This window comes from Mastigoproctus giganteus, chromosome 2, assembly GCF_048544385.1.
Source record: "Mastigoproctus giganteus isolate SK-2022 chromosome 2, ASM4854438v1, whole genome shotgun sequence".
Classification (NCBI taxonomy): domain Eukaryota; kingdom Metazoa; phylum Arthropoda; class Arachnida; order Uropygi; family Thelyphonidae; genus Mastigoproctus; species Mastigoproctus giganteus.
This window is the reverse complement of record NC_143576.1, coordinates 232,576,181-232,593,766: the sequence shown is the minus strand read 5'-3', so window position 1 is coordinate 232,593,766 and position 17,586 is coordinate 232,576,181. Positions and strand designations below refer to the sequence as shown.

The 17,586-nt window shown below is 36.8% G+C and overlaps 1 protein-coding gene across 2 annotated transcripts in view; it reads left to right on the top strand.

The window, feature by feature from the left end:
- Nucleotides 1-17,586, top strand: part of Git (ARF GTPase-activating protein GIT1) — a 421,403-nt gene that overhangs the window by 297,506 nt on the left and 106,311 nt on the right. For both annotated transcript variants that reach the window (XM_090369031.1, XM_090369030.1), the window contains 2 exons: nucleotides 1,101-1,439; nucleotides 14,180-14,256. In XM_090369031.1, coding sequence (XP_090225157.1) covers nucleotides 1,101-1,439; nucleotides 14,180-14,256 — 416 coding nt within the window. The remainder of the gene's footprint in view (nucleotides 1-1,100; nucleotides 1,440-14,179; nucleotides 14,257-17,586) is intronic.

The following is a 17,586-nucleotide window of genomic DNA, read 5'->3' as shown; positions in this document are numbered from 1 at the left end:
ATATTAAAATGATATACTAAAATTTAACAACGAATGTTTATAAAAAATCAAAGCAATGCAAATGAAAAAAAAGTCACAACAGATGATATATTATTGTCCCACTCCCTGTCTTAAAATCATCCTGCATGTGAATCAAGCACCATCTGATAAACAGTTCAGTGTTTTTACAAATGAAAAAAACTTTGAATATACCCCCCCCCCCCCAAATCAGTTCAAAAGAATCACAGACATGGTTAAAATATTATAAAGTTTACAGTTTCTTTTCAAATAATTGAAATGCTCTCCAGGAAACTTTAATTTTTGCACTATCATGATGAAAGCCAGATATGATTTCATGCTATTAATCTCTATTATGTTCCTTCATCCAGTAAGACCTGTTCTGTATTATTTCACAGAACAGATATAAAGTTATATCAATCATTGCAAGATATATACTACAGCAATTGTAAAACAAAGAACTGGCAGTTCAACTTTGTAGCTTCTAAACTGAACTGTAAAATGCTAGTGGCCAAGTTGTATTTCTTAGTTGCCATGATTACTGTATGATCATGGCAACTAAGAAATCCCTACTTGTTAAGCTCTTCTTGTATTCCTAAAAATTATGCCTTTGCATAAGTTGGGATACAAAGGCAATAATTCATTTTGATGTTACAACCAGATAAAGCTATCAACAATTGGATCATTTAACCCAAGTTTTAGATAAAAAATAACCTGCACTGGTCAATTGAAAAGGTATGGTGTCCCTGCATAATAATGTTAAATCCATTTTGCAAGAATCACACAATCTGACCTGCAAGTCGAACCTGTACCTAATGGCACCATACACTGTAAGCTTTGCACTATCAGATTGCCCCAACATGTGTATAGTCTGAGCAAGAAGAAGAATGCCATTGTTTATTCAGATAAGATTTCTCTAACTTTTTTGAAATGAAAGGGTTATAGCAACCAAGTGCAGTCATAATTGAAAAAATTATAAGCCTTTGATTCTAATAAAAGTATAATGTAAGAAATGAAATTGTCTTTTCAGCTTGATAATATGAAAACCCTTACACTAGGAATTTTCATAAAATGCATGAAAAAAGTTTAATTTCTATTTTTAGGTTCAAAAATTAATGCAAGAGAACTCCCATCTAAGATCTTTTGTTCACTGTGGAACAACTGATTCTTCAAGAACACATTCTCACCTCTTACCCAATGGCTACGAACTTCCCCCTGGACATTCTCATCCGGCATCTGTGCTTCCATCTCCAATAGTTGAAGGAATTATTTCTCGGTCACCTCGCTCTAGTCAACGACCACAGTCAATGTATGAGCCCAGGGAGAGACAACAACTACATCATCAGCAGTTTCCTCATATGTGGAATGCAGGATTTTCTGTAGGTCAAAGCTGTTGTCATAGTAGTTATGGTAGTAATCTGCCTAGGGATGATAGTGGTATAGTAAGTAACAGTTTTAAGTCTTTGCATGAAGCATATTGATTTATTGTATGCATGCCTGGCAGCTTTCCTATTAAAATTATAAGATTTCCAATATTTATGGTTTTCTAGTAAACCACCTTCAGGTGGCTTTTCTCGTGTTTGGTGCAGAGAGTATCGTAATTGTAGTATTAGTTTTAGTAATGGTAGTGGCATCTGTTGCAAGAATGCAAGCTTATAAAGCATCCGCCAACAAAAAAAAAAAAAAAAATCCTCTCCACATCATCCATCCATCCCTGAATTTATTCAAACTACCCACTTCCACAATAACAGATGGCAGTTTGCGCAAACAATCAACCACCTGCTGGCTGAAGGCAAACCTCCACACTTCTGCTTTGCAACCATCCTTATTCAGTTGAATTTATGCCCCAACATGTGTATAGTCTGAGCAAGAAGAAGAATGCCATCGGCATTGAGCTTGCTCAACCCATTCAAAGCCACACTTTGACTCTGAATGCCTCACTTTGAAAGCTTCACCTTACTCAGCCAATTCCTCAGTCAAATCTCCTCACAGGTGCCTAGTCTCCAGACACTTCAGTTTTCGGAACTGAAGCCTTTCTTGGTAAGACTACCATTTTGATCCCTTCACCAATCTCGTTGCTCTTCTCTGTACCAGTTAATCAGATCAGTATCCTTTCTAAATTTCTAAATTGAGGCCTCCAGGCCTGTATGCAGGACTCAAGATGAGGCCTAACCGTTACCTTATACAATGGAATGAACCCCTCCTTATTGCTGTCAGCAAAGTTCCTGAATATTTTTGACAAAACCTCATGAGCTCTCCTGGCATCCTGTCTGCATTGCTCAGAGAACTTCATAGGTGACTACACAATTATCCCCAGATTTTTTTCATTTTCCAGTATTTCCTGAGTTTAGTACCACACAGTACTTTACTCTGGGATTACTGCTACCGATACATGTTACTGTGCATTTATCAGTGTTAGAATTTAACTGCCATTTCTTAGTCCATCTGCCTAATTTTTTAGATTTGTTGAAAGCATACCCTGATTACTATTATTAACCACCCTACCAACCTTTGTATCATATGCTGACTTAAACATTAAATGATGCAAATGATTTCATAAATACTGAAAATGTTAATGGGCTCAGCACTGAAGCCTTGGGGGACTCCACTAATAACATCACTCTGTGAAAAGCAGTGTCCATTAATAACCACTCTATCTTCTACCATTCAACCATCCTTTTATCCAGAACAGTAACTTGCCCTTAATGCCTAACTGCTCCAATTTTTCAGCAGTCTTTTATGTGCAACAGAATTTAAAGACAACATGAATGCAACAGAAACTTGAATTTCCTAAAATTCAAGTTTGATAGTATGAACCAGAGCTGTAATGCTCAATACGTTCGACGTTGATATCAATATTTATAAAATAATAAGAGAAGTTTACCTCAATATAATACATAGAACACTTCCATATGATACTCTCCAGCAATTAAAAAGAAAAAATCGAAAATCTTACGTTACAGAAAAAATAATTAAAAATCAATTGAACACAATTAAAAATCAATCTAATGCAATTAAAAATTAAATAAATTAATTAAAAGAAATTTAACAAAAAGAAATTGACAACACTCGTATATACTTGATCGCATGCCCGCGACAATGTGTTAGAATTTGTGTGAACATGTTTTGACCCTTCCGATATTGTATTCAATTTGTTTAAAGTGTCTGTTTTTTATTTCTGAGGCCTGTGCTTCACATTGCAAATCTATGGAGGTCTTCAATACAGACCAATCACTAGGCTGTAGACTAATTTTTTAAATTTGTCGCGAAGTTTCCTAACCTGGGAAAGGTATTTTCGTTTATTAGAATACCGAGATCTTAAGGCAAGTTTGACTATATTACGTGATGTGGCAAGTGCTTGTTGCTTTATGCCCGACATTTTATGATTTAAATTGATCCTGACAAACTTCGGAACGATGTTTTGAAAGCAATATTTCAGAAAAGAAATATGGTAAGTTTGGGCCGAGTATTTTAGTGTTAATCTACATGTAATTTTGCACCAATTCAAAAAATCCCCCATAATTGTGTGTATTGATTCCCTATTTAAGTTTCATGTGTTTAATTAATTAATTTAATTTTTAATTTTTATTTGATTTTTAATTGTGTTCAATTGATTTTTAATTATGTTCAGTTGATTTTAATTATTTTTTTCTGTAATGTAAGATTTTCAATTTTTTTTTTCTTTTTAATTGCTGGAGAGTATCATAGGGAAGTGTTCTACGTATTATATTGAGGTAAACTTCTCTTATTTTACAAATACTAAAATTCAAGTGTATGCGACCAAAATTTATTTTTCTTCCAGTTCCTTTGTTACTGCATCATGGTATCCAATCAGATTGGTCAGACAAGACTGCCATTCTACAAATCCTTCTTGTGACAGCAATATAATTGCATTCCTGTCTAGATGGCCTTGATTTACCTTTTTAACCAGTGACTCCATTATTTTCCCTGGAACAGAAGTTACACTAACATGTCTGTGATTACTTATGTCACCTTTTGATTCTACTTTGTGAATTGGGGATACATTCACACATGGTGAAACCCATGTTTAGTCTCTAGAGCAAAGTTTCCGGCATCCCCCTCCCCTCATACTTCTCCTTCAACCCATGCACGGTACTAAGTACTATAGGTTTTGATACCTTTCGTGTTTGGGGATTTCATAAAAAAAAAAAAAAAATCTCCAGTCCCTAAGGACCTCCCCTGAATCCATTGCATCTCATTTTGAGAGATTCTCTCATAATTATGATTAAGGATTTGCTTACTTCCTTTGCTGTGCCTCCCTTAATATATATAGATACCATCTACACTAGGCACCTTTTTTTATCTTTAGCTTCAATAATTTCTCTTCCGCTTTCCTCTCAGTTTTACAAAATCATTTAGCTCTCTGTTAGAGTTTGATAAACTTCTCACATCCCATTCCCTAAAGAATTTTTGTTTCCATGTAGATGCAATGTACCTATTCAGTTTGTCTGCAACCTGAGCAGGATCATCAACTGTTAGACCATCAACATCATGTGGACCAATGTGGTATAACTCTTTCTTCTACTGTTAATATAAATAGTCTTTGCTGCTTGTCTTTGCCAGTGACATTGTATTCTGTCTTAGCATACTTAACCTCCTTTGTAACTTGATTGCATCTAGTGATACTTTATATGCATCCAGTGCATCTTTCTTCTCTGCCACAAATCCAATCAGTTCATCTGACTTCTCCATTTAGGACTAAGCCTTGAATAGTATTTCAAGGCCTAAATGGATGTCAGATAAAAACTATTAAAGTATTTCCTTGAGTAATATTTTGCTGTTGGTAATGTCATCAGTTGGTCCTCACTGCATAGAATTTAAAAACTCTCTGAGACCACTCTAGTCACCCTTTTGAAAGCAACAGTCCTTACCCTTGACAGTAGTTATATCTTTAAGTAAATCCCACATGTGGGATTTACTTAAAACCCTGCATTATTGCACAAAAGGTCACTGCTGATAATCAGATCAAGAGTATTGCTTTCTCTTGTTGCATCTCTAACTTGCTAGTGTTGGAAACAATCAGGTTGGACAAAAAAAAGTCAAGTTGGGCAGATGGGCTGAGAGGTGGCAACTGAAGTTTGACATTGGCAAATACAAAGTATTGCATATGGATAGTAGTAACCCCAGAGTAACCTACCAGCTGTGTGGTACTACACTCAGGGTAGTGGAGAATAAGAAAGACCTGAGGGTAATTGTGCAGTCGGATATGAAGCTTTCAGAGCAGTGCAGACAGGCTGCCAGAAAAGCCCATGGGGTCTTGTCAGTGAAATACATGAACTTTGCTACCAGGGATAAGGAAGTGATTATCCCCTTGTATAAGGCAGTGGTCAGACCATACCTTGAGTACTGCACAGGTCTTCAATTTAAGAAGGATGTAAAGCTGCTGGAATGAGTACAGAGAAGGGCAACGATATTGGTGAGTGGAACAAAGAGGTACTCTTACCAAGGAAGGCTTAAGTTCTTTAAATTGCAGCATTTGGAGACTAGGCACCTGTGACGTGATCTGATTGAGGTGTATAAGGCTTTTAATGGTTTGAGCAAGATGACGGAATTCTTCCTCTTGTTCAGATTACACACTTTTGGGGCATGAATTCAAATTGAGGAAAGACAGTTGCAGAATAGATTCAAGGAAGAGCTGGACAAACTTTTGGAGCAAAGGGATAGGTGAAATGAGAAGTGTGGTGTTTTTTTTTTTTTTTGACTGATGCTGCATAAGCTTGCTTTCTTGCATCATATGCCACTACTATAATTAATCATACAATAAATCTACAAAATCTACTGTGTGAATGGTTTACTGAGTTTTGGTTAATGGTTTACCGAGATCATTAATACCAGAGTTAGAAGAAAAGTAGCATGCTAACACGCAACTGTTATCTTTAGTTAGGTGGCAATCGAACCATTGGATTTTAACAGAGTTGGGAAAAAGTTGTAGCCAATAGCATTCTGGTCTCTTGCCAAAGCTATTTCAAGTGGCAATTGAAAGAAGAGCAAATTTTCTATTGTCAGCCTTTCAAAATCTGAGACTAATTAATAACTGCTTTACAGTTTATGCGTGCTTTGGTGTAGGCAGAAAATGAACTTGGAGATTTAGATGCAAGCCAATTGCGATACTCAAAATTCTTATTTTGAACAAACCCATTTATTGGAAAACTGAGGTTTAAATAAAAGACAAGAATTTAATATAATATGGATATATTAATTTAATATGTGATAATTTAATATGGAGTGTGTGGTAAAGGAGTTCATTCCTATAAGAATAATTTCACTGAAACAATCTGAGCAAACATTGATATCAGAAGATTTAAAACAGTAATTCAACCAAGAAAAAGAATATAAATCTCACAGTTGATCCCATTCTTATAATGTCAAACAATATGAGCTTGAAAGTGGTAATAAAGGAAAGGCTCCATTTGAGAAAAGACCATCAAGTTTCACAAACAACCCTTGGAAGGGTTGTTTGTGAAAAAGAGATCAAGTGTTATTTGCATGCTTAGGATTGGTATTCTGGTTAGTAGCTGAACAACCGTGCAAGAGCCTGATCATCTCAACCATCTGAGTCCATGTGACTAGAAAACAGAAGCCAGTCGGAGTTGTGAACCTTAAAATCACCAAGAGAAATTACCTCACTCTTAGGAAAGTTGGCCTCAAGAAAGGAAGTCAAAGAGTTCCAGGGAATTGGGAGATCGACACAGGAAGCAGATGAATTTTACAGAATAGTGTGTGTATATATATATAGAGAGAGAGAGAGAGAATGTCTTCGGAATCTCCTCGAAAACAGACGATAAGTTACAAAGTCACTGATGGAAATATCAGAGTTAACACAAGTACCATCTTTGAAGCAAAAGGAATTATACAACAAATAATTCAGAAAACTGAGATGAACAGTGGTTGATTCAACTGATAATTAGGATTCTGTCAGAAAGAGTACATGGGGTTTGGCAGACTGCAAGTGGAAATTGACATCATTGAGATTAGAACTGAGATAACGTATATTTGTGAAATGAATGGAGAAGAGAGAGGTGTATTCTCTATGATGTCCATTTTGCAGATTAGTTTGTTCTATTAGTTTGATAATTCATGATGTATTCAGTGGTAAGAAAAGGTTGGGAGGACATGCTGTATGAAGTAATGAAATTCTTGTGTATATTGTACACATGGCAAGAATGTGCCCAGCTCCTTGACATAATGTGGCCTCAACAATGCTCCCTGCATAGACACTACTTGGACTCCCTCCAGTCACTATCTTGCAGAGTACAGGCAAGATTATACACTAGCTGATCTGGAAGCCCCCTAAAGAGTTGCCAATAAGTCCTGCCTGGTGGACTATCTAGTGGCCAGCCTGTCAACATTGTTCTAGAGCTGTAATCCTCAAAATATAAGGAAGATTGGTTCTCACCATGATGCCCATTACACCTCAAAAGACATCAGTCAAACTGCATGATGGAAGAGATTGGAGTTGCCAGAGCTTTGCTCTGGAGCCTAACATGGGTTTCATCACTTCAAGCATTCAGTAAGCAAATTGGTGGTATTGCACTGGTCCATCACCTCTGTGTGACTAAGCAATACTGGTCCATCACCTAGTATTGCTTAGTCACACAGAGGAATTTCATAGGAATCACACAGAAATCTCACATAGATTATCATAAGCATGTGGTTTGGGTGCCACACCTTGACACCTGCTTGCATTGGTTCACACCTGGGTTTTCACCTCCAGTATCCTAGGTGCATTATTTCAGGACTTGCACACAGGAGCTACTAGGGATGTTTATTATTTTCTTCCAAGGATTTGCTGTTTACAATCATGTCATTAAAGAAGATTAAGCAAGCTAAGACAAATTATCATAAGACTTTAATTAAGAATGCAAAGAAAAGTAGCAAATTCAATGGAAAAGTTTGGCGAAACACAAGCAGTTTCTCTTGGCATCTCAAAGGCTTTTAATCGTATTTGGCATAAAGGTATTCTAAACAAGCTTTCATCTTATGGTTTTCCAACTGTTTTTTGTGATTGGTTATCCAGTTTTCTCTCTGACACCTTACTGAGGGTGATGGTAGATGGCTACCATCATCTTCTAACTTCTCAACTAATGATAGTGTCCCCCAAGGTTCTGTTCTTTCCCCCACACTTTTCCTCTTGTATATTAATGACCTTCTTCCACTGACTGGAAATCCTATCCATAGTTTTGCCGATGATAGCACATTCATTCCACTTTCCATTTTGAGAAACCTTGCCCTGCTCAATCAGCTTCAGCTTCTCAAATATCTGCTACCAATTCCTTAAATGCTGATCTCCAGGTAATTCTCCAGTGGGGCAAAGACAGCTTAGTTGATTTCAATCCTTCTAAAACTGTCTTGTCTCATATCTTGCAAAAAGGATTCTTCTGCTCCTATGCTTATCTTTGGTGACACTCCAATTTCTAGGCAAAATGATATATCTCTTTTGGGGATTACCCTGACTTCTAATCTCTTTTAGCACAAGCACATTACAAATATTGCTTCCTCTGCATCTAAAAAACTTGGTTTTCTCTTTCGCTCTCGGCGTTAACTTTTCTTCCAAACAGCTTTGCGAATTGTACACAGTTCACTGTGCACAAATCGCAAATATGCCCTTCCATGGAATATTGTTCCCACATCTGGAGCGGTGCCCCCAAAACCTTTCTCAGTCTTCTAGATTCCATTCAGAAGAAGGCAGTTACATTAATTAATGACTCATCTCTCCACTCTCTGTCTCATAGACATACTGTTTCTGCTGCACACGTTTTCTACAGATACTTCCACAAGCACTATTCTTCTGAATTGGCTTCAATAATTCCGACTCTCTCTCTTTCAAAACAGTCCGAACGCGTGCTGCCACCAGCCAACATCCATTTACTGTCCAACTTCAAACTCACAGAACCAACTTTTCATCTTCCTCTTGTATTCATTCAGCTGCTGTTTTCTGGTACAACCTTCCTTCATAATATTTATTGAAAATTATAGTCTACAGAAGTTGAAGTCTAATGTCAACAAATATCTTCTTTCATCTTCTTAGCCTCTAACCTATACACGGTACTAAATACTATTTATTCAATTACCTCGTTAAATAAAAAAGTACGTTTTTCATTAACAGCATGAAAGGCTAATTCTGACGCTTCTCTGAACAAGAAAAACGAACTGAGGCCACGTGTTGATTAACACGAAAATTCAGAGGAAGCCCCATAGTACCCTGATAAGACAAGTCGAAATCACCACAAGAAACGTATACCAATTCATTTATTTGTCTTACGAACAAAGAAAAGACTAAGCGATTGTTCAGTATAGTGTGTTATTTACGTATTGGCCTGGCCACAATTTTAAATTCGGTATCTTTAAAGAATATGTTAAGTTGTTTGTGCCACTGTTCAACGTATGGGACAGAAATAAAGTATTTTTTGATATTACTATTGGTGGTTGGCGTAGTTTTTTATATCCTGTCCTTAGCTTGTACCCTAATTCGGTTTATTGTAGCAAGGAGTAACCCCTGTTTAATAATCTGCTGGTTAATATTTGTATTTCTGAGTCTAAAGCACATTTCGTCATTGAATATTTATAGGCATTGACAAATTGATTAAAGATAATACACCTTTTGTAGGTGAACGGGTGATAGTTGTTATAATGCAGAAGCATACTGACGTTTCCAGGTTTATGATGGATGTAAGATTGGATTTTGTTCGAGTCCTGAGTATTAGTATTAGCAAAGGCACATGTTGAAAGAAAGCAAGCTTATATAACATTAGCCAAAAAAAAAAATCTGATCTCACTCCAAATGTTTGTCTAGTTCTGCCTTGAATCTATTTAAGCTATCAACTTCTGTAACGACAGATGGAAGTTTGTTCCGGCAATCAACCACACGCTGGCTAAACGCAAACTTCCGTACATCTATCTTACAACTGTCTTTCCTCAATATTGAATTTATGCCCTCTCAGGCGATTATTCTGAGCAAGAGGAAGAATCCCATCAGCATTGAGCATGCTCTCAAAACCATTCAAGGCTTTATACTCCTCAATCAGATCACCTCGCAGGTGCCTAGTCTCCAAACACTGTAATCTGCAAAACTTAAGCCTTTCTTCGTAAGAGCAACCCTTTGTTCCATTCACTAATCTTGTTGCCCTTCTCTGTACTCGTTTCAACAGATATCCTTCTTAAAATGAGGCCTCCAGACCTGTATACAGGTCATTACCTCCACACCTGGAAGCAATGATCAGGCCTCAAGGTGTGGCCTGACCATTGCCTTATACAAGGGGATAATCATCTCCTTATCTGTGCTAGAGATTCCTGTATATCATTTACAAGACATCATGTGTTACTCTTGCAGACCATCTGCACTATTCAGAAAACTTCATATCTCCCTGCACAATTACCCTAAGGGGCTTTCACTCTCTACCACTGTCAGTGTAGTACCACACAGTTGATACGTTACTCTGTGGTTACTGCTTTCCATATGCAATACTTTACATTTGTCAATGTTAAACTTCAGTTGCCACCTCTCAGCCCATCTGCTCAACTTTTCTAGATCCTGTTGCAGCGTACTGTCATTAGTGTCATTAACAACCCTGCCGACCTTCTTATCATCTGCAAACTTAGACATTAAGCCTGATATACCATCATCAATATCATTAATGAATACAGAAAACAACAATGGACCAAACACTGAACCCTGAGAGACTCTATTAATAACATTAGTCCAAGAAGAGCAGTGTCCATTGATTACCACTCTCTATCTTCTTCCACTCAACCATCCCTTTATCCATAGCAACAATTTGCCTGCAATACCACACTGCTCCAATTTGTGCAGCAGCCTTCCATGTGCAACAATATCAAAAGCCTTTCTAATATCCAAATATATGATATCAAAATTATTCTTTGCATCTAGTTCCTTTGTGACTACATTATAGTATCCAATCAAATTGGTCAGACAAGGCTTCCCCTTAACAAACCCATGCTGTGTCTGAGCTATAACTGAAGTCTTGTATAGTTGATCCTGCAGTGCCTCCATTAATTTCCCTGGAACAGAAGTTAAACTCACAGGTCTATAATTACTTGTGTCGGCCTTTGATCCTCCTTTGTGAATTTTGGTCACATTTGCACATCTCCAGTCTGTGGGTACCTCCCCTGAGTCCAAGGAAGCTCTCATAATTATGGCTAAGGGTTTGCTTACTTCCTTTGCTGCCTCCTTCAATATAACTGGATAGATCCCATCCACCCCAGGTGCCTTTCTTGTGTTTATCTTCAACAATTTCTCCTCCACTTTACTCTCAGTTATTACAAGATTCTCTAGCTTACTGCCAGAGTTGAATACACCTCTGGTATTCCCCTCGCTGAATAACTCCTCATGTGTGAATGTCGATGCAAAATATTCATTTAATTTAACTACCTGAGCAGGATAATCATCAGTTGACCCATTGATATCAAGTGGACCAATCTGATTCATCCCCTTCCTTCTGGAGTTTACATAAGTAAAGAACTCTTTGCTGTTTTTCTTTGCATCCCTTGCCAAAGATTTCTCGTAATCTGCCTTTGCCTGCCTAACCTCCTTTGTAACTTGGTTACAGATCAACTTGTATCTATCATAGGCTTCTGTGTCACGTGTTAATTTATATGTATCCCATGCATTTTTCTTCTCTGTCATATGTCTCATTAGTTCATCTGACATCCATTTAGGCCTAGACCTTGAACAATATTTCTTAGTTGATATGTAGAGCCTAGTAGCTTCCAAGATAAGTTCTTTGAATGCTTCCCATTTTGAATTTGCTGTTGGTAACATTTTCAGTTGGTCCCACTGTATAGAATTTAAATACTGTCTCAGTCCATCGTAGTCGCCTTTACGAAAGCAAAAACCCTTCCCTTTACCCCTGATGGTAGTTACCTCTTTGAGTAAATCCCACTTCAGCACACTGTGATCACTGCCATCTAGTGGTTCCTTTATCTGCAGATTCTTAATGCATGAAGAATCACTGCTGATAATCAAATCAAGAGTATTCCTTGTTGCCCTTCCGAACATGCTGATGTAGAAAACAATCATCCAATAAATCCACAAAAGCCTTGATAGTGTGTGAGTGACCAACCCACAAATTCCAGTCAATATCTGGGAAATTAAAATCCCCCATTATAAGACTCTCTGATATACTGGCCCACTCTATTTCCCTGTACAGTTTCTTATTATACTCATCAGAGTCATTAGGCCTATAGCACACTCCTACTCTCAATTTTGATCTCCCAATGCTTATGTCACACCAAACTGACTCGACACTGCACTATCCAACGATGTCAACTGGCTTCACTTCTTTGGATTTTGTGTTTCTTAACTAATAGCATAACCCTCCTCCCCTTCCAATCCTGTCTATCCTTTCTGTAGACGTACTCTCCAAATTCCAGTTCTGCATTCCTGATATCTGTGTGACACCACGTCTCTGATATCCCAACAATATCTGCCTTTGATGCTTTGACCAATACCTCAAATTCATCAAATTTATTTACCAAACTCCTAGCATTGGTGTACACGCAAATATACATGCACCTGTTTCTATTCTTAGCTACCCTAACACAAACCATGTATTTACTTGTACTGTAATGACTCCCAGCAGTCTCTGAAATATCCTGCATCTTGTTTTTCAGGCTTCTGCTCATTCCAATAGAAGCAGTTCAAGAATAAATTTCACCTCTGCCAGTGGCTACTGTTAATCTATTAGTCTTTGTATCCCCCCAAGTTAGCAGTTTTCTGACCCACCTAACACTGCCTTAACATCATCAGCAAATATTCTTGCACCCTTTCTATTTAAGTGTATCCCATCCCTGTAGAAGCAGTCTCTCCTGTTAACAAGTACAGTCCAGGCTGAAAAAAATTTTACCCCTTGAGCCTTGCACAATCTTTCCAGGGCCGAATTGATCGACAAGGCTCTCATCATATACTCTCTCCTATTGTGTCTGTGTAGAATTGCAGACACTTTCAAATTCAACCCTAATTCACGGCTTTTTATCAACAGTGACCTTTACTTGTTAAGTAATTCTGCCGGTCTCCTACTCTTGATATCATTAGTGCAATATATATGACATTTGTACAAGCCTGGACTAAACCATTTTTGAGCTTTATTGATAGTAAATTATACTTTTGGAATAAAATTTTTAGTTGCTGTTCCTTTTATATTTGAATTTGAACATTCTTGCCAGTTTTTAATTAATAGATCACAATGTTTCTTTTTTAAAAATTATTAATAGTAATATTCCTGATACTTAATGAAATTCCTTTTCTAATATGATAACATATACTTTTATGGATTACACGAAGGTCTAACAGTTGAGTACCTGCTATTACCTTTAAAGCAGGAGATGAAACTGTTCTACATGCTTGAAGTAAAGCTAAAAAATTATTTTTGAATTGTAGTAAGTATAGATTGGATAGTTAACAGAGCAGCTCTTTAATACCAGATGCATGCAGCATAGGTTAAAATTGGTATTAAAACTGAATTTTACAATAATGGTAGTTTGGTAATACAAAATTCTACCACTCCACTCATCAGAACTTTCCTCTCCACTCTTTATACTCCACTCATGCCATGACACCCTAAATCATAAAAGCAAAAAAAAAAAAAAAAAAAATTGTTTCTCTAATAAATTCTGCCATATTGAGGAGGTAAGGTCATATCTTCCAATATCTGTTGTGATTGTATTTTTCCATAAACTGCTTTTTTTTTGTTCCCTTTCTCTTTTTTTATTGGAAAAAAAAAACAGGTATGGTATATTGAGGTTCACTGTATTTATTCTTAAGTTTTTTTTTGTTTTTTTTTTAGAAATGATTGTGGTTCTTTTTATTTCACAATCCTTTTCTTTAGTTTAGTTTAGTTTAGTTTCATTTTCGCCCAGTGATGGAATCCTAGTGGATTAGGATAGTTATTCTTATTCAGCCAGGATATTTAAATACTCTGTGTATTTTTATCATTTATTTCGTAGTAAATTAATTGAATAAAAAAAAGTGGTGTAAAAGTTCTGTTATTCATTTTGTAGTTAGAACATTCTGATTTTTTCTTTATTTGATAATGTTGCTTACACTTGAGTATAAGGTATGTTAATAAAGTCTTATGCTAAAACATATCAAATTCCTTCCAAACATGATTAATAAATAAAAAATTGTGCATTTTATTTTTACTAGGGGCACACACACTCCAGCCATTCTTCCAGGAACAGTGGAGAATATGATAATACCTCTGCCAATATCAGCTGCAATAGGTATGTCAAAATTATTATTATTTCAACAAAAAAACTATATTGTTGCAAAAGATGTGCTTCGTTCAAAAAAGGAGCCTTGAAATTTATAAGCCAACAGACTAGAAGTTATCACAAGAAAATGGGCAAGTTCAGTTAAAAGAAGGCCATGTAAAATACAACAGGATGTTAACAGTTGTGTGGGTTACTTTCCTGAAGACCACGGTGATTGATAAGATTAAAGGCCTGTAGGATAAATTGTGGTTAGGTTTGAAACTTGCAAGACATTTTTGCATAAAATGTATTTGATATTGATCTATACATATTAACCAGCCATTCATTTTACTAGGTACACTTTGTGAAAATAGTGAACATGTGATTGTAGGGCGCCATTAAATTTCTATTTAATTGGCATTCGAAATTTAAAGGATTATTATTTTATTATCTTTACATTTAAATGTTCTAAATTATCTTAAAAAGTTCCTTCTGCAATATTTTTACTCTTGTTACCCCTCTCTTCCCTCCCTGTTGGTTTGATCGTTATGTTTAATTTTGACTCTTTTCGCTCTTCTGTCTTGCCATGCCATTATTTTTAATTCTTGTTCTAATTTATTTTTATATTTCAAGCATCATGTAGATGAATATGCTTTTTGCTTCCTCTTTACCTTTTTATTTTATTATTTTTTATTATGAAATATTCAGTTTTCAACTATTTCAAACATTATTCAAATACAGTCGAACTTCCCTATAACGAATTCGATAAATCCAGAAAAAATTAGTTATAGAGGAATTTCGTTATACAGAGAATATCTTTTTTATTAGAAATCATCTAATTAGAAAATGAAAACGAATCTACATTTATTTTTAATGTATTTTATTTCAAAAACACTTATTTATATTACGTTTACACAATTTTCACCAGTAAGTATCATAAATTTAAAAAAATCTGTAATTTTCGTTTGCACAGTACAATTAAAAAATGTCTGATTCTCAAAGAAAACCTCACATTTGTTCAGAGCATTAAAAACATTATCAGGAATGTTTTCACAAAACTGTAGACCCATATGAACCATTTTAAAAGCGTGAATCACTTCTTCGCAAGTTGGCTTTTCTACGGGTTGTTCTGATGCGTCTTCAGCATCATCGTTAATTTCTTCGTGACCATGGTTGCGTCTAACACTTTTCAGCAGTATTTCATCTTCATTTGGATGTTCTGTTATAGTCAGATCTTGATCTACATAAATATAACTATCCAGTGTTATTTCATTTTCAATGTTTCAACAACTCAGTGTTCTTATGGGCCTATATGAGAGCTTGAAGGACAGGGTGGATGCCCTCGAAGGAACTAAAGTGAGGGCCCATCAAGCTCTCAGCTGCCCACATCAACGCCAGAGCTTGCACTTGGTCATCGTGAAACACAGTGGCAACCCACAAGGCAGAATGCGCTGGGCCCAAAGGAACTAGTAGTTGTTGGTGACTCTATTGTCAGGGAAACAGGGAACATGCTTTGTAAAAAGGATAGGTTGAACAGGACCAGGGTATGTCTGCCAGGGGCAAAGGTTGATGACGTTGTAGAGCAGATATCATCTTTTAAGGGCACAAAAGGTGATATAGTTGTACACGTTGGCACTAATGATATCAAGAGTAGGAGACAGGCAGAATTGCTTAACAAGTACAGGTCACTGTTGAAAAAAAGCCATGAAATAGGGTTGAATTTGAAAGTGTCTGCAATTCTGCCCAGACACGATAGGAGGGAGTATATGATGAGAGCCTTGTCGATCAATTCGGCCCTGGAAAGATTGTGCAGGGCTCAAGGGGTAGAATTTTTTTCAGCCTGGACTGTACTTGTTAACAGGAGAGATTGCTTCTACAGGGATGGGATACACTTAAATAGAAAGGGTGCAAGAATTTTTGCTGATGCTGTCGAGGCAGTTTTAGGTGGGTCGGAAAACTGCTAGTTGGGGGGGATACAAGGACTAATAGATTAACAGTAGCCACTGGCAGAGGTGGAAGTGATTCTTGCACTGCTTCTATTGGAATGAGCAGAAGCCTGAAAAACAAGATTCAGGATATTTCAGAGACTGCTGGGAGTCATTGCGGTACAAGTAAACACATGGGTTGTGTTAGGGTAGCTAAGAATAGAAAAAGGTGCATGTATACTTGCGTGTACACCAATGCTAGGAGTTTAGTAAATAAATTTGATGAATTTGAGGTATTGCTCAAAACATCAAAGGCAGATATTGTTGGGATATCAGAGACTTGGTGTCACACAGATATAAGGAATGCAGAACTGGAATTTGGGGAGTACAACATCAACAGAAAGGATAGACTGGATAGGAAGGGAGAAGGGGTTATGCTATTAGTTAAGAAATACATAAAATCCAAGGAAGTAAAGCCAGTGGACATCGCTGGACAGTGTAGTGTCGAGTCAGTTTGGTGTGACATAAGCATTGGGAGATCAAAATTGAGAGTAGGAGTGTGCTATAGGCCTAATGACTCTGATGAGTATAATAAGAAACTACAGGGAAATAGAGTGGGCCAGTAAATCAGCGAGTCTTATAATGGGAGATTTTAATTTACCAGATATTGACTGGAGTTTGGGGGCTGGTCACTCACACACTAGCAAGGCTTTTGTGGATTTATTGGATGATTGTTTTCTACATCAGCATGTTTGGGAGGCAACTAGAGGGGGGAATACTCTTGATTTGATTATCAGCAGTGATTCTTCATGCATTAAGAATCTGCAGATAAATGAACCACTAGGTGGCAGTGATCACAGTGTGCTGAAGTGTGATTTACTCAAAGAGGTAACTACCATTAGTGGTAAAGGGAAGGGTTATTGCTTTCGTAAAGGCGACTAAGATGGACTGAGACAGTATTTAAATTCTATACAGTGGGATCAACTGATGATGTTACCAACAGCAAATGCAAAATGGGAAGCATTCAAAGAACTTATCTTGGAAGCTACTAGGCTTTACATACCAACTAAGAAATATTGTTCAAGGTTTAGGCCTAAATAGATGTCAGATGAACTGATGAATCATATGGCAGAGAAGAAACATGCATGGGATACATACAAATTAACACATGACACAGGAGCCTATGATAGATACAAGTTGATCTGTAACCAAGTTACAAAGGAGGTTAGGCAGGCGAAGGCAGAGTACGAGAAATCTTTGGCAAGGGATGCAAAGAAAAACAGCAAAGAGTTCTTTACTTATGTAAACTCTAGAAGGAAGGGGATGAATCAGATTGGTCCACTTGATATCGATGAGTTAACTGTTGATGATCCTGCTCAGGTAGCTAACAAACTAAATGAATATTTTGTTCTAGCAGGAATCGACATTCACACAT